The sequence below is a fragment of the Watersipora subatra genome, chromosome 3 (genome assembly GCF_963576615.1).
Source record: "Watersipora subatra chromosome 3, tzWatSuba1.1, whole genome shotgun sequence".
NCBI lineage: Eukaryota > Metazoa > Bryozoa > Gymnolaemata > Cheilostomatida > Watersiporidae > Watersipora > Watersipora subatra.
In genome coordinates, this window is record NC_088710.1 from 66,873,967 (window position 1) to 66,899,520 (window position 25,554).

Genomic DNA, 25,554 nt, shown 5'->3' on the forward strand with positions numbered 1-25,554 from the left:
CCCCACTCTTGGGTTGGCAGGTCTGTGTTATAACTAAAGATGAAGATCAACCAAAACATAGTTGTAAGTGACCAAATAACAATACACAACAAAATAATTGACTGCAAGTGTCACAAATGTTTAAATAATCAACACGATCAGTAGACTTCACATAAGTTTGTAGACAACACCATTCTACAAAACTAGCTGTGCCGAAGGTAACATTTGCCTTCTAATCTCAGCAAATTTTAAAGTGAGCAGTCATAACACTAGTATAATACTAACAGAGATTGTTCCAAATAACAACATCAAATCTTAATTGCATACTTTTTATTAAAAATGCAGAAAATGTTCCTACTTTGTAATACGAGGCTTAAAATTGTAACGAGTTGCCCAACTCTGTAAATGGAAAGACAACTCTTACTTATGACGTTACATGACCGTTTAGCTTGAAAATTGCACTCAGAATTAATTCAATAATGCACAAGTGTATTATACTAGCAAGACCTCACAACACCTTTTTAATTGATCAACAAAATTATTGATTAACTTCAGCTATGCAGATTAGCTTTTGCTTTTTAAAATTTAATTTCGCATAATGCTATTTATTCATGATTCGTATAATAAACATTTTGTAATGCTAGTAATAATAATTACTACCTCAGCCACAATTATTGAGAACAAAGAAACTCTGCAACATTTCTTAACATTTTAAGCTATATTTTGGATTACTATGTGCAAAGCTGATGTAAGAATAAGAAAAGAATTGTCCTTCAAGATATATATTTGAATTCATCTTCAGACGAAATCAGCCATTAAAATTCTAGAAGCGATGCATAGGTTAGGTATTGCTTAATAATGAGACAAATCTAGCGAGAAGGCTATGTACAATTGTATAGCTATACTAGCTAGTAATGTTATTTGACTGAACACTGACTTACGGTATATATAACAAGAATTACAGTCACGGTGGGATGTGAGCTAATACCACATTGGACACCCTAGTCATAATCCTGATGCCTCAGTCATTATTTATGGCAATGCACGACAAGATAAGCATGTAACCTTTGACCTTCGGTCAATATTACAAGGCCAAAGGAAAGAATTGGAGTGTGACTACAGAATGAGCACCACGAAAAGTATTTCTTCAGCTTAACCTCAACTCTGAGCAAACGTTATCGCCAGCTGCCTGAGAAAGAGGGGGGGGGGGGTGGGCGTATCCTTAAGACAATGGATCATCAGATAAGTGTCCTGACTTCAAGAAATCTTTAAGCAATATTTGAATTTCCTCCAATATTGGCTCACAAAATTTTTCATATCCAGCAGCGGTGAAATGCAGGTAGTCGTACATATCTTGGTGGCTGATGGTGCCATCGTAAGGATTGATAAATAGCCCAGGGTCTATGGAAAGCAGCTGTGTTCTTTCCAACTTTTCCAAACCTTTGTCTAGCATAATGTTTATTTTACCAATCTTCTCTCTAAGGCTATTGTGAGTACGACCCCTCGGAGGTATGCTCTGTAAAATGAAGTCAAAATAAGCAAACAAGAATACAGACCAAAGCAGCTAAGTATAATTGAGTACAGGAGTGCATCACATATCAACACTTAGTTATTGACTTGAATTATTCTGCTGCCACCTATGCCTTAGTGAGTTACAGTAAAGTAGTAAAGTTACAGTGAGCTTACAACCTCGGAGGCTTATTATTTAGTTTTGATGTTATGACAGCTCTAGGAAAATTGAGATACGCAGTTCGTGTTTAAAATCTATTTACTACCAGATAGGTATTACTCATGGATGATCAACTAGCAATTACTAGGTAGGTCATCCCCACAGTATACCAATTCACCACCAGGTGTGGCAATACTTGCGGAGTATCAGAAATGCACTACCAGGTAGGCAATATTCAGACTATCAACTAATCAGCACCAGATAGTACTGATAGACTTACTAAGCAGATATAACTTATATAACAGATCAAACTTCTGCAGCAAGTGTACTCATAACTCAAATCAATGAAGTGGCTGATGCCAACCATCAATCAACAGGCAGGTCTCCTGATCCTAGACCTTCCATTGACGGTGAATGCACTTAGATCAGCACAATTTGAAATACATTTTTATTTGAAATAAATAAAAGTATTGCCAAGAAAGGAAGGCTATATATATTATATATGTATAATTTTTTTTAACTAAATATCGCTTTGAAGCTCTGAGCTTGTAGAGAACAATTAAAGAAACAGAAATAAAATGGAGCAAACAGCTTTTTTTCAAACTTTTTCATAGATGTGATGATTTAGAGGTAACTGAAGAAACGTAATAGTTCCAGTACACTGAGTCAGATAGAGTCATATAGAGTCTGATAGAGTCAGATAGAGTCTGATAGAATCTGATAGGGTCTGATAGAGTCAGATAGAGTCTGATAGGGTCGGCATAATTGTTATGAATATTTATTTCTCGGTCAGTTAAAAGTGCCCTTGGTATTCCGGCGATATCTCAAGAAACACTATTCCAATTGACTTGAAAATGTTTGAGTTTTACTGAAAACATAAAGCACACAAAGCACACCAAAATTTAGTAATCCTAATTAAACCAGAAGTACGGGAAAAATCAAACGTAACTACGCAGCCGAGTTAACTCGGAAGTAGGATCAGGTGGGAAAAAGACACCCCAAACGATCTCATGCCCAGTCTCCAAAGTGTTAAGACACAATCACTGCATTGCATGCTCTCAAAATTTTCTTTACAGGAGTTGTCATTTCTTCTAAGCAATAATTGCAGGAAACTTTCCATACTGTCAGACAAAGTTGTAGCTAAACAAATTTTATAAATTCTAGTTGATATCCGTGCCACAACAAAAGTAGTGTAACGAACTAATAGACACATTTTACCGTTAACCTATACTGGTTGTTCATGACTAGTGGTTTTCGATGTCAATGACTCATTTTGGAGGTCATTTACATTGGAGTTCAGTAGCTGCTGGTTTTGGCAGACGGTCTTCAATACAAACTGGATATCACTCACATCAGTTGACACTAGTACTGGGCACGAGTACTTCTTGGTCATCGGGTTTAGACCTGCCCCCTTCTGTTCGGGTAGTTCTTTGCCTACGGGTTTTTCAGGTATCGGGTTTGTTGATATGGATTTTACGTTTAAATTTTCTAAACAGATATATCTTCAAATTTACAAAGCAATTATATTTCTTTTCAATTTATTTATCATTTTTCAGCTTTTATCGACTGACATTCGTACTCGCAGCGTTAACAGGTGGATTGTTAAACAGTCAAGATAGTCTGGGGCTACAGGGCATTTTCGTGTCAACAGGTGGCAGAAGATAGGGTCTATGGTAGCTTAATACTTAAGCATGTTCTATGTACCTCTCTGACTTTTTGTAGATGGTGCTCCAAATCTCATAAAAAAACTTTACATTATCGGCTTTTTCGTTAGTAAGGCTTGTTGGCTTAGTAAAACTTGGTTATAATGAATTATGTAATCCATAATAGCTAGCTGTGGTAATCAATTTAAACAGAGTTATTAAATTCTCACTGCTACTACCAACGCTGATGGCTGTTTCTAACAAGACGATAGCGGAAACAAACTAAGGACCTATGTGTTATCGGTGATAGCGAACACGCGCCGTATTAAAAAAGGCATAGATTTGTTTACGAAGCCGATTTGGCTAATTGCGCAAATAAAATTTGATGTAAATATTTCTTCTCACCTTATAATGACAAGTAATCACTGCTTGACTACAATATCTCCGGTAGGTATGGTAAATAAGGTATGAGATGCTTTATTCTATCTATTAAATTAAAGACTCGTTATACCCCATTGTCATGCCTCCTTAGCAAAAATGACACAGAAATGCCCTGTGGGCCCAGACTAAGAGTGCAGGGTGCAATAGACCGAGTTTTTGTTCACACTACCCGACGGATCCGTGTACCAAAACCTGAACTCGAAAGTCAAAACTCGAACCCGAAGGACCGGAATACCCCAAATCTCTATTACCCGATACTCGAGAGAAGATAAACCCGTGAGTTCAACGAGTATCACAACCCGTGCCCAGCACTAGTTGACACCTTAAAAGCTTATAATTGTATTCAATGCAGGAGCCTCACTGAAAGCCAAACTTGGTGAAAGATGAATATCTTAGAAAAAGCTTTCTTTTAAGTATCATACTTTGATGGTTGCCAATATTTGCAGCATAAAAACACATTGAATGTTTCACAGGATAATAGCCCCATTCAAACCAAACATGCATAGCTGAAATGGGTTAATAGGAGTTTTACTTGAAAAAAGACTAAAGCCTTATTCTCATGCATCTTCACAGCCTTTGTACCCAGCCTTTGCACACGCCACAGAGTGGTGAAAAAGGAAAATACGATATTTGGAAATAAACTAAGTTTTAAAGGCATCTCACTGCACAAAATATGTCGACATATGCGAGCGATCAAACTTTTCCACAATGTCCTCGTGTGCCATGCCTCATGTGACTGTTAAGATTCATAAAACCCATATCGACAATTGCAGACGTGGTACTTTTTTCTATCACCTTTACCGGCTAAGTGTATGTCAAGGTTACTCAATCGAGTCAGTATTTCGCTGACGCTGCTAACGAGCAACATTGATGAGACGGTAGCGGGTAAAATGGTAAAGGAATAGAATCAATGAAACAGTATTTAAGAGAAAAGAGTTGGTGAGTTTTACCAATGAGAGTGGTATCTATCCTACCGACTGCCTAGATCGCATTACATCGGATCAGCATGAGGCGCCCGCGAGCCGCGCAACGATTTAGGAGATATGGAAACCATGATTAAACACCAAGCATTCCACAGGATCGTACTTACCACGGCATCGTACTTACCACAACAACAATGTGAGCTTGAGGTTGCTTTTGACGAATCACGTTGACTATGGCTAAAATCCCTTCATAGGTCTCTTCAGAACTATTGCTGGAGTTGTCTGTCCCAGCACAAACAACAACAACCTAGATCAGCAAAACAAATTCAACAGACAATAACCAGACTTCTTGAACTACATTTGGAAGAACAATGCGCCGTAACCAACAGAAAATATATGCACATGTGTTGAATTGCGCACAGGTGTTGAATATAAAGTATTTCAGATGTGGGCGTCGTGTTGGAATATCCGTGTCTCAACCAGCTGGATATACCACACCTGATCTACCTGTTGAGATAAGTAGCTGATATACTACTCCGTACGATAGAGATGCACGTTTCATAAATGTGTACTATAAATGACTTACCTGAGGAGATATGTTGTCCAGCTCTCCATTCTGACAACGCCAAAGTACATTCTCTGTCTTATCACCATCAATGCTAAAGTTGAGGCAATGCAGCGGAGCAAACATCTTATTCCAGATCTAGAAAATAAAGGTATGGAAAGACGGGTAGTGGCTCAATATGGTGTAAGTGACGTTACTATGGCAACCGAAATTTAATATTACAGATTTAGCAACCATTTTATTCTTAATAGCAGCAACAAAAAGGTTCTCCCAGCTCATTACAATCATCTTTTATTTGACTAGCAAACGTACTTGATTTTTATTTTAAGCGGAAATATTTTGATGGTCAGCACAGAATTGAATTAATAATAAACTTGTTTAACTTCAACTAGACCTTTGCTTCTGCACTATAATTCGCTGGCCTACAAAGATATTCGTAAGATTAACTTTAACAGGCCTCATGCTGCCAAGGATTATCCATAAACTGCTGATAAAAAGGATTATCATACACATTTAATACAGGATAAGAGTTAGGCTTCCAGGAACAATCTCGAGAGCACACTCAAAAGTATCATTGTAAAAGTTGAATAAATCTATGGTTCATGTGTGACCTGTGGGGAAGAAGAATAAATCTATGGTTCATGTGTGACCTGTGGGGGAGAAGAATAAATCTATGACATGTGTGATTTATAGGGAAAAAGAACCAATCTATGATACATACTGTGTACTAAATATACAGGGTAGCGATACATGCTATGTACTGAATATACAGAGTAGTGATACATACTATGTACTGAATATACAGAGTAGTGATACATACTATGTACTGAATATACAGGGTAGTGATACATACTATGTACTGAATATACAGAGTAGTGATACATACTATGTACTGAATATACAGAGTAGTGATACATACTATGTACTGAATATACAGAGTAGTGATACATGCTATGTACTGAATATACAGAATAGTGATACATACTATGTACTGAATATACAGAATAGTGGTACATACTATGTACTGAATATACAGGGTAGTGATACATACTATGTACTGAATATACATAGTGATACATACTATGTACTGAATATACAGAGTAGTGATACATACTATGTACTGAATATACAGAGTAGTGATACATACTATGTACTGAATATACAGAATAGTGGTACATACTATGTACTATATATACAGAGTAGTGATACATATAATGTACTGAATATACAGAGTAGTAATACATACTATGTACTGAATATACAGAGTAGTGATACATACTATGTACTGAATATACAGAATAGTGGTACATACTATGTACTATATATACAGAGTAGTGATACATATAATGTACTGAATATACAGAGTAGTGATACATGCTATGTACTGAATATACAGAGTAGTGATACATACTATGTACTGAATATACAGAGTAGTGATACATACTATGTACTGAATATACAGGGTAGTGATACATACTATGTACTGAATATACAGAATAGTGATACATACTATGTACTGAATATACAGAATAGTGGTACATACTATGTACTGAATATACAGGGTAGTGATACATACTATGTACTGAATTGAATATACAGAGTAGTGATACATACTATGTACTGAATATACAGAGTAGTGATGCATACTGTGTACTGAATATACCGAGTAGTGATACATACTGTGTACTGAATATACCGAGTAGTGATACATACTATGTACTGAATATACAGAGTAGTGATGCATACTGTGTACTGAACATACAGAGTAGTGATACATACTATGTACTGAATATACAGAGTAGTGGTACATACTATGTACGGAATATACAGAATAGTGGTACATACTATGTACTGAATATACAGGGTAGTGATACATACTATGTACTGAATATACATAGTGATACATACTATGTACTGAATATACAAGGTAGTGATACATACTATGTACTGAATATACAGAGTAGTGATACATACTATGTACTGAATATACGGAGTAGCAATACATACTATGTACTGAATATACAGAATAGTGGTACATACTATGTACTGAATATACAGAGTAGTGGTACATATTGCGTATTGAATATACAGAAAGTAGAAATACATACTGTGTACTAAAATGCAAAGAAGAGTGACCTACATATGCTATATACTAAATATACAGAGAGATCAGTGACATACTGCGCACTAGATTTTTGAAAGCTATTTTAAGGAGTAGATGTGGTTCAGTTATTATAATATTAACTGAATTTACAGTTAATATAATATAATACTAACTCCTCACATAATATGATACTACACCTACAGAGCACAGGAAATTAAAGTAGTTAAACTGGATATTTCACAAAAAGTAAAAGATTCTGACAAAACTGTAAAAAATTTATTTCAGCCAAGATCTGACCAAAATTTTATCACCTCATTAAAATTGATGATGTGATGTTAATTTGCCTTTATTCTTGAAAAATCTCAGTATCTAGCGGTAGTATCCAATTTGTTTTGTATTTAATAGAATGCATATGCAGATGACCATAGTAAACTGTAACAACCCAATCTGTAGGCTATCAGCTTTTTGGCGAGTAGAAACATGTGATTGCTTTTTAATGGTATTGAACTGAGCTCAAGATAAATTGGAGTTTTGTATCATCAGTACTGAAATGTTTACAAGAACAATTGAAAATTTATAACAAAAATAATGGCTTAAAAAATAAATTGTCTTCTTGATATTTTTGAATTTCTGGCAGTGAATATCTACTATTTGCAAAAGACAGTCAAATTAGCAAGGAGTATATGTGGTCCAGTTGCAAGGGCGCAAACTTATCATCAATAGATGAGTGGTTCAGGTTACACAAGGACCATTGGTGGTGTTAAGAAGAGCCTACAACCACAATTCCTCCTGTGCTACATCAGACCAAACTCTGTAGACCCACCAGCCTTAAAAGTCTTCCAAAGCTTTTTCACTATGAGCAATCAGTGAGTTATATTTTGGCATCCACTTTTACCATACAAATGTGATCTTCCCACGTAGCTCGCCGACTCACCACTCACTGGCCAACTAACTCTGCTTATGTTTAACGTGATAGATTCTATATGAGTTTGACTCGTAGTGGCAATGACCTCTATGGGATTTAAAACCAGTAGCTCTCCGCATTCATTACATACTCGTTAATATATAAGCCCCTGAGATACGGCTGATCCTTTCAGAGAGCATTGTTAGGCAACATTAGCCTATATAAAGTAAAAACTAATGTACATAAATTAGATTACAGCCTGGGTACTCGAATGCTATAACCCACCTCGGCGACATGTAGTTGACTAAATAAAGCATCTCCGAGTAAAACTACATCAGGTTCCTTTTCTTCTGCTTCAGCCACAAATCGCTGATGCTGCAAATACAAAACCCATACAGTAAAAATACTAAGTATTAGCCAAAATCTCTCTTGACTAATTTTAGTAGAACTTCCATTAGACTAACACACTCGACACATCTCTAAATTGAATGTTTATATTTTTATGTAAACATATTATTTGTTTACTATGAGAAACACCACCAGCTGAGCTTCAGTACTGGAGTCAAACTGATGAAAAATGAATTAATCGGCAGATATGATAACAATAGTTTGTCACCTGAGACACGCGTAACTCACATCACATTTGTAACAAGCTCAGGACGTTTGTTTAAATTTCGCAAACCGCATTACATGCTAACCAAGCACTTGGTCACCATATGATAACTTTTAGACAATTCATAAAATACTGAACAAGCTTCACAATTGGAAAATGAATACATAATATGATATATCAAACAATCTCTTCTCAAATACAATAAAATTTGCTCACAATGATACACTCAGTCCAATTAACCCATGAGGTGTGGATCTAAGCAAACCAACTCAGTCCAATTAACTCATGAGGTGTGGATCTAAGCAAACCAACTCAGTCCAATTACCTCATGAGGTGTGGATCTAAGCAAACCAACTCAGTCCAATTAACTCATGAGGTGTGGATCTAAGCAAACCAACTAATAAGATGGGTGATTTTTGAAACATTATTTGAGTTGATGAGGCACTGGAGCACCCGGTGAATATTGAGATAGAACCATATGATGAAGTTCAATTTATACATTAGACAAATATATATGTTTAAGGCGAAAACTAATTATAGATTAAACTTTTCCTCATATAAAATTATTACAAATCTTCGGTAAATATGCCTATGACGAATCCAGAAAAGACAGATCTGAAAAAATTGCAATGACAGACTCAGTAAAAAAAAACTACCAGCTATGTATGCTAGAGAATAATAATACCATAATAACCTTAAAGACGAAACTCTAATCTACAGTTTTGTTTATGATACAAATCATATATTTACCAAAAGACAAAAAAATAATTTATGTAATAATAGGACAAGTAAGTTTTACTAAGATTTAATGGCAGAAATTCATTTTGTATAATCGTAAAAGCCAGAGATCAGAAAGATTTGTTTCATTTTTATAGCTTTTAGGTACTAGCCTACATATGGCTTTGAGCCAAATTTAAAACACAAAATACTTATTCCTTGTACAATATTCTACCACTCTAGTTCGCTAATCACATTCAAAGCATTGAAAGTCAACAGCTAAGGATAAACTTTCATCGTATCTTGTCATTTTTTCCCAGTTGAAGTGTACGAAATATTAAGACTTAGGGTATTCAGCTATAGGCAAGCAATAGACAGTTTTGTGAAAAACAAGCAAATCTAATCCAATAGCAAAATGGTCAGTGACGCACATATATAGATAGCAAACAGAATATATTGAAATCAACAGAAATACATCTCTCTTAAATTATTAAAACCTGAAAAATAAGTCATTATAGTAAATTTAGCTTTTTGCATAGAGGCTACTAATTTTTACTTTCATAGTTTGTTAATAAAGGAATCACAAGCAAAAAAATACGCTCAACGTAATAATTTTACTGCTTTGGTGAAAGATTAACACCTTTTTGGCTCAATTCAGCCATTGGAATGGTTCATAACATGTCGATGGACTGGTATCACGGTGACTTACAGTGAATAGTGTTAACAAAATATTTATAAAAATATACGTTACAAATTGGTAAAACTAATTAATTATACCAAACTGCAACCATTTACTTCTCAAATTAAAGTTAATAAATATATGTTTATTTTCCGGAAAATGGGTTTGACAAAGCGCTCGATTACTCTGCAGAGTAATAACTTCATTTATTACTTTAAAATGCATATTAAAAGCAGATTATATACCATAAACATCCAACGATTGTCTCCTGCAACATCTTCAACAATGCTTGGGCATACAGTCGAGTTGGATGACATAACTTCCAAAAATGATATTGTCAGAATTCAATAATACCGACAGTCATGCTTAGTAAAATTTTACGAAATTGAAAAATAGTCTGAGTACCAACATATACCTGATGAGCTTGACGCATTTCTATTACGATGACGCGCGTATAAGAATGTTTATAGAAAAACGGTCTAAGGTCACTTTGACGGATGTAAAATTATCTTTGGTTCTAAAGATGCGAAAATGCTTAGCAACAAAGTGTTGAACAAATGTCCCATGGACAAGCAACTTTAGTAAAAAAATCACGATATACTTGTTGGTAAACGCAACGGTAAGTAGCTAGTTTTTACATGTATTTCTTAAATGGTTATTTATTTAAAAAAAATTAATCTTACAAACTTATTATTATGCCCAGATCCAATCACACGTGCAGCTAGCTGTGTTGAAGTCACTTCAATTGAGGTAACCTCTAGCATACTTCACAACAGCTTTTTACCCAGAATACGAGAGTGCTGCAAAAAACTGCATAATTGCTAGACAGCTACGTGCTGTAACAATGTAATAACGCTGTAGCACATTTTTTTTCCTTTGAAGCACTCCACTTGCAACTAGTGATCTAGAGTGTCCTATCGTCTCAGAGGCATTCAGAGGTATTCAATTTCTAAAATATCTCAACACTTATAATTTAGCGTTCATTGAAAAATTAATGGTAGTTATTTTTGCTATATAAGTGTTTTTACTACTGCAAGTAAACGCAGTATTGTTTATTGAGAAGTAGCTTTAGCTCATTAAATGGTGTGTTATAAAACAATTTTATTTAAAAATATGACAGTAATGATGAATCATTATATAGCCATTACTACTGAAATAGTACTACAAAGTTGGTTTACTGCAATGTCCATCAACTATACCTTCTTCTAGTGTGTTGTTACACTACAGTTACATTTTTGTATTGTGGTTGAACTATTAAACTGTTGAGTGAATTTTGTGTGCTGGGTTTAGTGAATATGTGTTGGCTACCCTCCGCTCTTTTTATCTAGGTCAGTCTGTCTGCTAGCGCTTTATTTTTAAGACAGCTACAATAACGCTATAATAAATATATATATATATATGTATACCACATAGCCTAAATTCTTTTGGCATTTGCCATTGCTTGCAAATATGATTCATTAGGTACATTGTTTAGAGATCTGGAAAAACACTTTTGGTTAAAAGTGACTGCAATCGACACTAACATATATAACAATATAATTCAGTACATATTTTACAACTAAACTATTAGTAGAGATATCGAAGCTTATATGGCATTCTAAGTTGATCTCTATGAATTAATTATAAAACATAAAAAAGTTTCAATTTTAGTTTGATACTCACTCTAATCTGTCATCATACTGGTTTCCACATTGAGCTTTACAACTAAAGGTGTACAATGTTTTTACATGTATATACTTAACAGTGAAAATACTAGTTAAAGATGGCAGATGCCACGAGTCCTGTTCGAACAATTTCTTCAAGAGAAATGAGTGGTGACAATGAGCCATCAATGAAACTGCATAGGCCATCTTCAGCAAGGTAGTTTATTATCTAGTAGGAATGGTATTGTTTTTAGCCTTAGGCCATGCTGTCTGTTCTATTGTGGCAATTGAGATATACTCATAAAATTGCTGTTAGAATAAATAAAATATGCTATGGTAACTCGCTGTTCTGGCTTATGTAATCTGATTTCTGAAAGCATTTAAAATGCCTTACAGGTCCATTTTAGTCAACCAGCTACTCACACCATTTTCTATCATTTCATCTCTGACCTAACAGTGTCCTTTACTTGTGTGTCGACTATTTACTAGATCACAAGATGTAAGACATGTCTTAACCAAAACCTTTGGAGACTTGTTCACAAAGAATGCCATATCAGTAAACACGATAAGGAACCTTATCACAACAAGAGATGGGGATGACGAGTACCACGGTAGATATGTGGATAGTTTACAAGAGGTTTGTGTTTATGACTTCATTTTTTATGATACCATAGAAGCATATGAAAAAGCTAAACCTGACAGATCAGCTTTCTAGCCATACACTAGCATTGTTCGGGGTTATTTTAGACAATTTATCAAGCTGAACTAAAGAAGTTTAAAAGCTGTTTTGAATGTAGTTGCTGGATATTTGATGTGTTAAGGTCCTTACCGAAACTGAAACAAAGCTTAGTGAAATAACCATGTTGGAGAAGCACATCATGCAGGCAGAAGCTAAAGCTATGTCTGCTGATGAGAGACACGCCCACCGTGCTACTGAAGGACAGCAGGATGACCTCGGGCTACCTATCGGCAGTAATTACTTCAGGTAAGTTAACTTTAGGAGAGTACTTATGTTGAATTCTCAATCAATGCTTAGCTGATCGTTCTTCATCGTTGAAAGACTAATTTTTATACTGTTAATCTTCAAAATCTTGCACATCACATTTGTAATGTGCAAGTCACATCACATGGCTTAATTTGCTGAGAATTTATTTTTCAGGTCATGCATAGATTATGATCTTCTGAAAAAGCATAATCTGCTCACTCCTGACACGTATGCCAACTATGAGCCCCCTAAGGTGGCTAAACCGCAACCTCCAGCTGCTCCCACATATCTCAAGGTACATGTCCTCCATCTTGTTGCACTTGGAGTCTGTATGTTTGACTTGTGTGGTCTATATGTGTTATCATCTGTATCAAGCTATATATACTATACTTCAAAGGTTTGACTGAACAATAGTTTATAGATGTTTTTAACCTGAATGCAGCTATGAGTGGGCTGATTTCTCATCGGTGCTAAATTTGTTTCTTGCAATTACCAGTAGGATTAACCGTGTGTTTCAGGAAACTGAAAACTTTGTCAACACGTCTAAAGGTAAGAAGGAGAAGAAGATAAAGCTACAGAATTCGAGGCTACTGAATGGAGATGGAGATAAAAAGGCGAGCGTCAGTATGTTGAAGATCAGCCAGCTCAACACAACTCTAGGTATCTCTTCACTCTGTTGCTCTTTTTCTCATTTGAATTGCAAAAACCATACATGGCTTTTTGTTAACCGTATATGGTTATAGTGGTGTTAAAACCATGCTCATCAGGTGTTAAAACCATACTCATCAGGTGTTAAAACCATACTCATCAGGTGTTAAAACCATACTCATCAGGTGTTAAAACCATACTCATCAGGTGTTAAAACCATACTCATCAGGTGTTAAAACCATACTCATCAGATTCTAAAACCATACTCATCACGTGTTAAAACCATACTCATCAGGTGTTAAAACCATACTCATCAGATTTTAAAACCATACTCATCAGGTGTTAAAACCATACTCATCAGGTGTTAAAACCATACTCATCAGGTGTTAAAACCATACTCATCAGGTGTTAAAACCATACTCATCAAGTGCTAAAATCATATATGGTTTCAGCACCTGATGTTTGGTTTGCTCAGATTTTATAGCTGCATTTTTAATTTTTATTGTAAACCGTACAAAACAATGTTGTAGTGCAATAAATTTTGGTCACTATATCTTGTTTTATCCCAGCTTTTTTCTTAAGTTGATTGCTTTATACGTAAAGTGATCACAATTAAATTGGTTTTATGCGTTATCTGTATATTACTCTATGGAGTTTGTTTACAGCTTAAGGGAAGAAAAGGGGACAATAGGCGCCCCGTCCTGTGCAGAATAATTACACTTATTTTTTAGCTCGAGTCAATGTTTAATGAATGTAGTTTACTATTTTGCAGATGCTGAGGATGCTGAAAGTGTGGACTTGATGAAAGAAGGTTCAGAGGCAGGAGGGTTCTATGATGGCATTGCTGTTATGGCCTCCCAGTCAGTCAACGTATGCAGTTTTATACATTTTTACTTTTAATAGACAATAATTTCTATTTTTATGAGTTTATAAAGTTTTTTGACGGGTCCTTTGGCACAGTACCCTCAGATAGTTACTAGTGACTGCTTTATGACAGAAAAAAGTTTCATTGGTTTTAGAGTTACATATTACAAGTGATTAATGTTATTAAAAATGGTTTAGTGTGCTTTGTTCAACAGTCTGCAGTAAGGAATGGCACAAAGCCGTCTAGTAAAAAAACTTGGACGGAGCAGTTGGCTATGGAAGCGAGAGAGCAAGAGAGAGCTGCCTTAGAGAAACTTCAGAACCGCACAAACTATCTAAAAAATCCTAGATTTGATGCGGCACAAGCGAATCTGTTGACAGAAGCCTCTAAATCACAGGCTAAAGAAGTTAACATAAAGAAGTCACCTGTTCCCGTCAAACCAATTGAAAGAGTTCAGGTAGGAATGAATCTAGTTGTCATATACTATTTGAATGGCTGGCATATTTGATCACTTCTATTCGTATTCCACTTTACCGAAAAAATTTACATTTTAGTTGAGGAATTTTCTCTATGATTTTCTGCTAATCCAGTTTATATGCGTGCTCACTACAGGTTTTCCTGGCCACCCCATCCATTGTAACATTCACAGACTATCAGGTGGGGCAAGTCTATGAGGCTACGTTAGATCTCAAGAATATAAGCTCTTCACTCCGTCCAGTTAGAGTTTTGCCTATTTCCACAAACTTCTTCTCCGTCGGCCTTGGTAAGAGACAACTCTGTTATTCACCACTTGTTAGCCATAAGTGGAGGCTGACTGACTTGTACCACTATGCACTAAGTACATTCTAACAAGCTGCTATATGCCGGGTATTAGGATGCAGGTTGGCACATTTTCTTGGAGTAGAGCGTATTGTACAAACTAAACAAGCTATCCCTTAACAGTTTTTGTTTAGCCGATATGCTATTGTTCAACAAGTGATGCAACGAGATGTTAGGAGTTACGAGGTTGTGGGCTTTATCCAGTGTAGAACTCTTAAAATGCATCTTATCCATTTTTTACTCTACAGGCCAGTTTCCGGGTGAGCAAGGACTGGTGGCTAGCGGGATGAGTGCTCAGTTCAAGGTCAGGTTCATGCCAGACTCTCTTGGTGAATATGAAGATGAAATTCATGTGCAGAGTCAGTGCTCGGAACCTCTCATTATCAAGGTGATAGCTAAGCGTCCCCCACCAGTGCTCACGCGTAAGTTTATGGGTTTTGAGAATATTTAGCAACTATGTATTTGCTTTGGTGTTTTCTCCATAGCTACTAGCAATCATTCTATGACTACTACCAGTTACACCATAACTACTAGCAGTTATACCACAACTACTAGCAATCATTCTATGACTACTACCAGTTACACCATAACTACTAGCAGTTATACCACAACTACTAGCAGTTATACTATAACTACTAGCAGTTACATCATAACCACTAGTAGTTACATCATAACTACTAGCAGTTACATCATAACTACTAGCAGTTACACCATAACTACTAGCAGTCACCCTATAATTACTACCAGTTACACCATAACTACAAGCAGTTGCATAATAACTACTAACAGTCACACTATAACTACTAGCAGTTACACCATAACTATTAGCAGTCACATCATAACCATTAGCAGTTACACCATGACTACTAATGGTCACACTATAATAGGATATGCATACATGCCAACTTCAGAAACACGAAGGATGTGTTTTTAGAGGTTATTGTCTGCACGTATTTAATTTGTGAACCTTTGCTCACTACTAGTTTTGGCACCAGGTCTTTCTCTCTGCAGTACCTGCTACTATCAACGTGGGAGAATGTCTTGTGGGTGGAAGCAAGATTGGAAAGTTTCCTGTGAGGAATGATGGTGGGGCAGGCAAGTTCTGCTTCATCTCAAAGGAGAAATGGCCGGTTACAAATTTTAAGGTATGCACTTACGCGTATCGGCTGTAACACTAAAATATTATTATTATTATATTATTTCTTATTTATTATATTTATTTATTATTATATTATTATTATTTATTATTTATTTATTATATTATATTATCAGCTGTAAACTGTCGGCCTCTTTAGTTTATATTTGAATAAAATCGTTGGAAAGCAAATCACCATTGGTCAAAACTTGAAGTTTAGCATCTTCTAAATTTTTGTTTGTAAGTTTTGTCTGCAGAGAAGGTGTTTCACTCCTCATGAAACTCATTATGTATTATAACTAATATGTAGCCCAAATCTTTTAGCCTTTGGCCATGTCATGTGAGCCCAAGTTGCTGGTATACTTGATTGGGTGAAATGCATTTGATGTCCAAGAGTCTGGCTTAATTTTGGATTCTAGGAGAACCGTTCTGGAGTGCACAACTCCCATGTGTTTAATGACTGGCATAAATGTACTTTCTGTGATGATCAACTGTGGCTTAACTATAGATTAATCTAGAAGCATCGTTGTCCCAAAGTTTTGTGGTTCAGCTACTTTTGTTGTCATTGTTTACAAACTATTACGGCAGAAGACATCCTGATGATGCCAGGAATTACCATTACCACATAGTTCTGACAGAGCCTTTTAATATGATTATAAAATTACCTGGTATCATGTATATAACTGTATAAAAGGATACTAAAGTTTTATTCAACTGAACACATAAATAATAAGTTGTGATTTGTATCTGTTGTCAAGTTGTTGGTTGAGTTTAGGAGATCCGACTGGTGGAGGGAGGGTGTGGACGTGTGGACAGGGAGAGGTATTCAGTTATAGACAGATCCACGCTACATAACAGAGAGCGGCAATGTGGGACACTCAACAGGCCCTGAAAAGAGTACAAACTATCATTCGCTGACAAAGTCATCATCTATTTGCAGTCAAGTGTGAATCCCGCACTGTTAGATGCCCAGCCTTTCCAAGTCCGACCAGCCATATTTGAACTTGGCCATAAGGAGACAACTCTCATAGAAATCCTATATCGTCCGACAGCGGTTGGTGTCAGCAGCAGTGAGGTGCTCTTGCTCTGCGATAACTGTCACATGAAACAGTTCAGCATTGCAGGTATAATCTAATAATCTATAATCTAATCTCATCAGAAATGAAAATGCAAAGATATGTAGTTTCTAGTCTTTATTGGTTTTACATATGAGATTAAAAGTTTTACTTCTAGCCAACTTTCTCTTTCTGTTACGATTTATTAGTCGTTAGCGGGCCTAGCTATCACTGTATGTTTATGGTTACATTTTTATAACTCTTGTCACTATTTTTTTAATATATTAAGTTGACATAGGGTTTAGATAGGCATCATAGGAACACACTAGAAGTGCTATAATTCTAGATGAAGCCAGTACAAACCAGTTGAATTCATGATTAAGTAAAAGAAAGAGACCAGTAGAACCTATTTATTATTTTAACATCTAAGAGTCAAATAGTATTCACATTTTGTCTCACAATTGAACTGTTACTGGAAAAAAATTGGTTTTTAGGTTTTATTACAAATTGAAACATAAAGAGGTAAAATGGCCAATCAGAAACCAAGAGTTCTTTAGTGGCCTAATAAAGTGTATCAGCTCCAACAAACAGCTTTTACAGCTAACAAAGACAGTATTGGTAGAGTAGAGATGGTAGAGATGACCAAATCACTATCTATCCGTGTGTGTCAATGAAACTTGGCAGTCTTTTTGATTGACTAGTAAATATTTCTGTCTATCTATAGTTAAACTAATTTTGTTATTCCATTTTTTCAACACTCACGTTTAACTCTCAGAATTAAGTTTGACTCTTTAGATTTTTATCAAGAAACTCTCCAAAGTTTAAACAATTGTTCTGAACTTATAAAGTTCTGAACTTACAAAGTTCTGAACTTACAAAGTTCTGAACTTACAAAGTTCTGAACTTACAAAGTTCTGAACTTACAAAGTTCTGAACTTACAAAGTTCTGAACTTACAAAGTTCTGAACTTATAAGTTCTGAACTTACAAAGTTCTGAACTTACAAAGTTCTGAACTTACAAAGTTCTGAACTTACAAAGTTCTGAACTTACAAAGTTCTGAACTTACAAAGTTCTGAACTTACAAAGTTCTGAACTTACAAAGTTCTGAACTTACAAAGTTCTGAACTTATAAAGTTCTGAACTTATAAAGTTCTGAACTTACAAAGTTCTGAACTTACAAAGTTCTGAACTTACAAAGTTCTGAACTTACAAAGTTCTGAACTTACAAAGTTCTGAACTTATAAGTTCTGAACTTACAAAGTTCTGAACTTACAAAGTTCTGAACTTACAAAGTTCTGAACTTACAAAGTTCTGAACTTATAAAGTTCTGAACTTATAAAGTTCTGAACTTACAAAGTTCTGAACTTACAAAGTTCTGAACTTACAAAGTTCTGAACTTATAAGTTCTGAACTTACAAAGTTCTGAACTTATAAAGTTCTGAACTTACAAAGTTCTGAACTTACAAAGTTCTGAACTTACAAAGTTGTAGCAGTGAGACGTTAAGGTAGTTAAGGTAGATGTTGGTAATTTTTATTTACCTATCAAGTAGCTTCCCTACAAATCAGCATATCTACATGTAGTTTTAAATAAATATATTTATTAATAAATAAACATTTTCAACAATAAATAAACATATTTAATAATAAATAAACATTTTCAACAATAAATAAACATATTTAATAATAAATAAACATATTCATTAATAAATAAACATATTTAATTACAAATAAACATATTTAACAATAGATAAACATACGGTATTAATGCAGGAGAAAGCTGAGTTACTATTTTGGAACATGCTATAGCTCAAATATTTAGTTTTGACCATGGTTGAATTCTATAAAATAAACTATGCGCATGTACATAGCTGGTAGGCTTCTGTACAGGTACCCCAGGCATAAGGACAGCATTAACAAGGGCAGGTAAAATGTGTATGCTGGTAAAATAACTTTTTTAATGTCATCTCAACTCTCAATAGTTACATTACAAATTCATGAAAATTTTAGAAACAACTTCTAGATTAGTTGTGAATTAAATGGTTGACTTTTATAGAAGAAGCCGGAATGAAATCGAGGATTTTTAGCATCTCAGTAACTGAATACTTCCAACAATTACTGGTGTCAATTACCACTATGAGGAGCAAAGGCTAGCATTCTTCTTGTGAACTTGCTTATGCTGTGGATGTATGTAGGCAAGGGTCAGCTGGCTGGAGTGGAGTTTGTTGCTGTCGATGGAGGAACTGATGAGAAAGAGGACGGGGAGTTGTGTGACTCTACAGCCCAGAAGTTGATTCGATTCAGCGATCTTAACCCATTTACATACATACAAAAGACTCTAATCCTCAGCAACACTACGTGAGTTCAGTGTCTCTCGTCTTCAATAGCAGCATGTTACCTCTATGTATAGTGCTATAGTCTAAGAGTACCATATTAACTTCATGTATAGTACTGTTTTTTGAGAATACGGGTTTTGCTCTATGTATAGTATCATAGCCTATATTTTAGTTCTGTGTATAGTGTCTGGCTTGAGCACACCATGTTAGCTGCGGGTATAGTACGAGTATCATAGCCTGAGAGCACGATGTTAGCTCCATATGCAATTGCATATGCTAAGCCATCATGTTACTTGCACATATATTGCCATAGCCTGGGAACATCACCTGAGCTCTACACATAGTGCCACAGCCTTAAAAAAGTGGTTCAACTACATGTATGGTCCCATAGCATGAAGTCGCTGGAAATGCAACAAATCGCTGTTTTTTCAAATAAAATACACTTGCTTAACCTTGGCAGCACACTTTCTATAACCCTTTACATCTGTGCATAGGTTACCAGAGCACTTAAATAACAAATTTTATCTCTACATATATTATTCATCTCCTGAATGTATTTCGCACAACAATTATTAACTATCGTCTACTCTTGTGCATTTGCTTGCAGAAATGTGGCCTTGCCTTTTGAATGGATGGTGGTTAAGCCTCACATAGTAGCTGCCGGTGACGCAGAGGGAACTGAAATCGATCTTGGAGCGGTCGCCAGAACTCTTGATGTTGAATCTCCGTTCTCTGTTGAACCGCAGAATGGATTTTTAGAGCCCTCTGGAATAGCAAACTTTATGCTAACATTTGCACCTCCAGAGGTAACTGGATTGTTTTCTCTTATTTTACCTTTTGTTGAAATCTCTACCTGCAGTGAACTGTCACTGACTGCACATGACAACAATAAGCGTGTGCTCTTCAGGTTGGTCGATTTGACAGTGTAATGCATCTAGTGCTTCCCGGGATTCCACAGCAAGCAGAGTTTGACCCAAGTGCCTCAAAGTCAACTAAAGCTGCTGGTTAGTACTTTTCCTTGTCCTTGTTTTTATCTCAACCTACTGAAGAGCTCATTAGCTGCTGTCTGTGCAAACTGGCTCTTTCTTGTGCTATACTCTAGTTACTTTGTTACAGTTGCTAAGCAACAGTTGCTATGTCACAGTTGCTATGCTACAGCTGCTTTGCTACAGGTGCTAAGCTAGAGTTGCTATGTTACAGTTGATATGCTACAGTTGCTAAGCTACAGTTGCTATGTTACAGTTGCTATGCTATAGCTGCTATGCTACAGTTTCTAAGCTACAGTTGCTATGTTACAGTTGATATGCTACAGTTGCTATGTTACAGTTGCTATGTTATAGTTGTTATATTACAGTTGCTATGTTATAGTTGCTAAGCTGCAACTGCTATGCAATGTTATGGTTAAAGCTTGGATTGCATTATTTCACTATTCGTACTAGCATTACGATTTCCTGGAGTTTTTAGCTTGTCAGTTCTCGTGGTGGAACCATAAACACAACTGAGAGGATAATTCAGTCAGGTGTTGATTTTTATTCATGCTACCAGAAGTAGCAATTATTTATATCCCTGCAAGCAGCCAATCAAACGAGGTTTTACAAAAGGAGAAGTCATGTGACCTGTCACGAGCTATGATGTTCTTCTCTTTTATATTTCCCTAGAAGCCATGTTTCATTTTACAAAAAACTGAGTGCAATGATTAAACTATGATGTGGTGTGATAGCCTTGAATTTTCTTTGATTTTTGATCTTTGAATTAGAACGGTATTCCAAGCTATTTAATCTATGGTTTTTAGTGTCAGAGAAAACATACTGTCCGCAGATAAGGTTGAAGCTTCGGGTAACGAAATACTTCTCAACTATTTTATAAAACTAAAACCATAGGTCTTTTGTGTCATTCAGAGTCAATACAGATGGACATCACAGCTTTAGAGATTGAGTGCAAGGCGGAGGCAGTTCCGCTAAAGGTTGCTCTGCAGCCATATGCTATCTATGTCAACGGAAGAAGTCTCCTTGGCTCTACAGTGAGAAAGCAGTTTTCGGTATGTTTTTTAATGACGCTTTTTAAGATATGTATAAAAAATGAACTCTGTATCAATTCTACTAGAGAATTCAACTCTGTTGCAGATGATAAACAACAGTGTGTCACCTGCCATATTTCAATGGGAAAGCTCATCATCAGAGAACATTCTAGAGGTTACTCCAGCTCTTGGAGAAGTTGGTGAGTTTCATAGCATTACCAACTAGAATATTCTAGAAGTAATCAGTTATAGCCTTTCAACATTCAACGGTTATATTGCTCAGACTGGCTGATAATTGATTGATAAATGTTTGTGCACTGGCAGGTCCGTCAGTTTCGGCAGATATGGAGGTCAGCATCACTGGCTGCAAGGTCGGTAAGATGCATGAGGTCGTATGGTGCCATGTGAAAAATCTCGCCGAGCCTCTTGCACTGCATGTAGACTTTGAGATTATGGTGAGTTCGGTACTGTCTGCTGTATGGCTCACTGTTGCTAACACATTCACTGTCGATGCAGTTTTATTTGTAAACCATTATGTTGAATAATATAGTTATTTAATTAACGGTACTATTATAATATAGTTAATTTCATACAGTCTAATATAGAATAATATTGCCAATGTACATTTGTAGATTTTGCAATTCTATGAAAGCTACAAAGTGCAATAATTCAAGTATAGAGTTTGTATAAATAAGGATTTTCATACGGTGGAGTCTAGCTAGTAGAATGTGTGAGTACTTGGCTGGTTTCAAGAAAGTATTCCATAGTTCATGTGAATTGTGGTAGGAAAAATACTTGAGTTTCTTCACAACCTGACACTGTTCAGAGCCAATGATCCATAGCATGATATGAGTCACAGTACAATATGAGTCGCTGTACAGTATGAGTCACAATACAATATGAGTCACTGTACAACATGAGTCACAGTACAATATGAGTAGCTGTACAGTATGAGTCACTGTACAGTATGAGTAGCTGTACAATATGAGTTATTGTACAGTATGAGTCACACTACAATATGAGTCACTGTACAACATGAGTCACAGTACAATATGAGTAGCTGTACAGTATGAGTCACTGTACAGTATGAGTAGCTGTAAAATATGAGTCACTGTACAATATGCGTCACTGTACAGTATGAGTCACTGTACAGCATGAGTAGCTGTACAGTATGAGTCACTGTACAGTATGAGTAGCTGTACAATATGAGTCACTGTACAACATGAGTCACACTACAATATGAGTCACTGTATAATATGAGTCACTGTACAATATGAGTCACACTACAATATGAGTCACTGTATAATATGCGTCACTGTACAGTATGAGTCACTGTACAATATGAGTCACTGTACAGTATGAGTCACTGTACAGCATGAGTAGCTGTACAGTATGAGTCACTGTACAACATGAGTCACACTACAATATGAGTCACTGTATAATATGCGTCACTGTACAGTATGAGTAGCTGTACAATATGAGTCACTGCACAATATGCGTCACTGTACAGTACGAGTCACTGTATAATATGAGTCACTGTACAGTATGCGTAGCTGTACGGTATGAATCACAGTACAATATGAGTCACTGTACAATATGCGTCGCTGTACAGTATGAGTCACAGTACAATATGCGTATATGTACAGTATGAGTCACTGTAGAATATGAGTCACTGTACATTATGAGTGACTGTACAGTAAGACCTCTACATTGAACTCATGTCAGAATAATTATAAAAGTTCAAATTTGCAATTTTTAATATTTTTTTAATGAGCAGGTTGCTAACAGGTATGAACAATGCTCTCTTGTAGGGTCCTGAGGTGTATATAGACGAGCCCGATATAAACTTTGGTTTAGTACGCTTTGGCACTCAGGCAACAACATATCTGACTCTCCATAACGAAAGCCAGATGCCTGCAGAGTACAAACTGAGTGAGAAGTTCCCAGCTAACCAAACTGAGGTCAGTAGCTGGGGCTAGATACACATTTACCATATTTCAGTGTTGTGTTCTCTTGACTACTAGTAGATAACTAACTGCATGCAAGAAGCATGGCCAACGTTTTGTATGTGACTTTGATAGAACCAGTTTAGCTAATAAACAATACAGAAAGATGATACTCTCCTTGTGTTTGTGACAAGAGAATTTATTGCTAGTAAGAGAGCAATACTAGTTCTTTTGCTGACAGGAGCGGAGTGAGTTTGTGTTCAGCCCTGCCAAAGAAGAACTGAAGCCTTTGGAGATTAAAAAAGTTCAAGTAGACTTCTTTCCTCAGTCTTGTAAAAGCGTGAGAACTTATTTTGAGTTGAAGATCAGCAACGGTGGAGAGACAAGGCATGTATATTTTCTGGTTGGTTGTGAGCTCGTCACATACTGACATTTTTTCATCATCACTTGAGTGGTTGAAGAAATTGGTGTTGACTCTGTTCTCGTTACTACAGAACCGTTGCCGTGAGGGCGGAGGTACAGAAGCCCGATGTCTGCCTACTCTCTTGTTCCATGAACATTCCTAAACTCTTTGTCAACATCAAGACTATTCAGACTGTGACACTCATCAACAAGTCACACCTTTCAACTAAATATCGCTGGGCAACTGTGAGTATTCTAACACGGATCACAACGACCTTGACATTCTTATAGGCTATGGAGGGTATAAGGGAAGCATTAATAGGCGTTTATATTAGATTTGCTATTGTTGTTCTTAGATCAGTTCTTATTGGTGTTTCTATCTGATAGATTATGTTTGAATTGATATAAGATCAAGTGTGGTAATTTTATATTCCACCTTTTATTGATATAGCGCGTTTTGTAGAAACTATTTACATGTTTAAGGTGTAGTGTGCTGTTTCATAAAACACGAGTTAATATTTTTCCCTCACAGGCACCAAATAAATGCATGTTACTAAACAATACTATGTACTAGTTATTGGTTCATAAAATGCAATGCTATAGCATTATAGATAATGTATATAATATAGCTACCAAATTGAGGGGATATCCATTGATCATTTAATTGGTTCATATAGTCTAAAATTGTATAAATCCTGTATCCTGAGTGCCAATTGACCTGACAGCATTAATGAGTTGGGATTCGTAAGGTCTAATAATGCTGGAGTTATAGCTAGAAGGAATTGAGATGCAATGAGAGTTCAGTAAACAGACACTAGGAGGTTCTACAGTACGTGCATACATTGACAGGCGCTAGGAAAAGATGCTGACTGCTGCCATGTTCAGGTGAACCAAGATGAGCAGGAACTTGGTCCTAGGGAGACCATTGAAGTTGACGTTGAGATAACTTCTCTTAAAATGGTGATATTTTACTCCTTTTACTCTTTAGTCATTGTTCAACGTTGCTTTACTTTGTCTTTTTTATGTGTTTGGTTGCATTTTTATATTTATAATAACTATCTTACCAGTCTATTTGTGATAGCTTTTTTAATTATGTAAACATTTTGCACAACTTAAACAGTTTAAGAATTAGCAACATACATAAGAACTTGGTCCATTAATAAATGTCTAAGGCTGCCGATAAAAAAGATTGGCTGCTTACACATTTTTAAACTTTGAAAGCCTTATAGCAGTTACACAAACCATGAAAGGTGTGGTTTGTGCATTACACAAACTACACCGCTTGAATAATACCATAGGTGTTTGCTGCACTGACATTATCACCTAAGGTGTCTGCTGTATTGATTTATTACCAAAGGTGTCTGCTGTATTGGCAGTATTACCAAAAGTGTCTGATATAATTCCAAATTCATATGCTGTGTTGATGTTATCACCAAAGGTGTCTGCTGTATTGACATTATTACCAAAG

The 25,554-nt window shown here is 35.9% G+C and overlaps 2 protein-coding genes across 2 annotated transcripts in view; one reads left to right on the plus strand and one right to left on the minus strand.

Moving 5' to 3' along the window:
* Positions 1 to 752: 752 nt before the first annotated feature.
* Positions 753 to 10,615, minus strand: LOC137391048 (platelet-activating factor acetylhydrolase IB subunit alpha2-like). Its single transcript, XM_068077391.1, has 5 exons — positions 10,483 to 10,615; positions 8,514 to 8,603; positions 5,242 to 5,358; positions 4,840 to 4,962; positions 753 to 1,495 (listed from the first exon to the last, which is right to left on the minus strand). The coding sequence occupies exons 1-5, from the start codon at positions 10,552 to 10,554 to the stop codon at positions 1,202 to 1,204; spliced, it is 696 nt and encodes a 231-aa protein (XP_067933492.1). The 5' UTR covers positions 10,555 to 10,615; the 3' UTR covers positions 753 to 1,201.
* Positions 10,616 to 11,986: 1,371 nt separating this feature from the next.
* The window catches only part of LOC137390907 (deleted in lung and esophageal cancer protein 1-like), a 33,204-nt gene continuing 19,636 nt past the window's right edge, over positions 11,987 to 25,554 (plus strand). The window contains 21 exon segments of the mRNA XM_068077222.1: positions 11,987 to 12,097; positions 12,370 to 12,517; positions 12,702 to 12,865; positions 13,040 to 13,160; positions 13,384 to 13,525; positions 14,286 to 14,383; positions 14,593 to 14,835; positions 14,991 to 15,141; positions 15,446 to 15,619; positions 16,209 to 16,342; positions 17,273 to 17,456; positions 19,581 to 19,743; positions 20,329 to 20,527; positions 20,629 to 20,725; positions 21,620 to 21,759; positions 21,845 to 21,938; positions 22,063 to 22,193; positions 23,550 to 23,699; positions 23,926 to 24,071; positions 24,179 to 24,332; positions 24,936 to 25,046. Of these exon segments, the coding sequence (XP_067933323.1) occupies positions 12,000 to 12,097; positions 12,370 to 12,517; positions 12,702 to 12,865; positions 13,040 to 13,160; positions 13,384 to 13,525; positions 14,286 to 14,383; positions 14,593 to 14,835; positions 14,991 to 15,141; positions 15,446 to 15,619; positions 16,209 to 16,342; positions 17,273 to 17,456; positions 19,581 to 19,743; positions 20,329 to 20,527; positions 20,629 to 20,725; positions 21,620 to 21,759; positions 21,845 to 21,938; positions 22,063 to 22,193; positions 23,550 to 23,699; positions 23,926 to 24,071; positions 24,179 to 24,332; positions 24,936 to 25,046 (3,042 nt within the window). The 5' untranslated portion in view covers positions 11,987 to 11,999.

Bases quoted from the DNA above. Each gene is read 5' to 3' on its own strand.
- LOC137391048 (XM_068077391.1), bottom strand. From the start codon at position 10,554: ATGTCATCCAACTCGACTGTATGCCCAAGCATTGTTGAAGATGTTGCA. The intron at 5,359-8,513 runs GTGGGTTATAGC...TTTATTTTCTAG, and splicing joins GTCAACTACATGTCGCCGAG to ATCTGGAATAAGATGTTTGC. The intron at 1,496-4,839 runs GTAAGTACGATG...TTCATTTTACAG, and splicing joins AAGCTCACATTGTTGTTGTG to AGCATACCTCCGAGGGGTCG.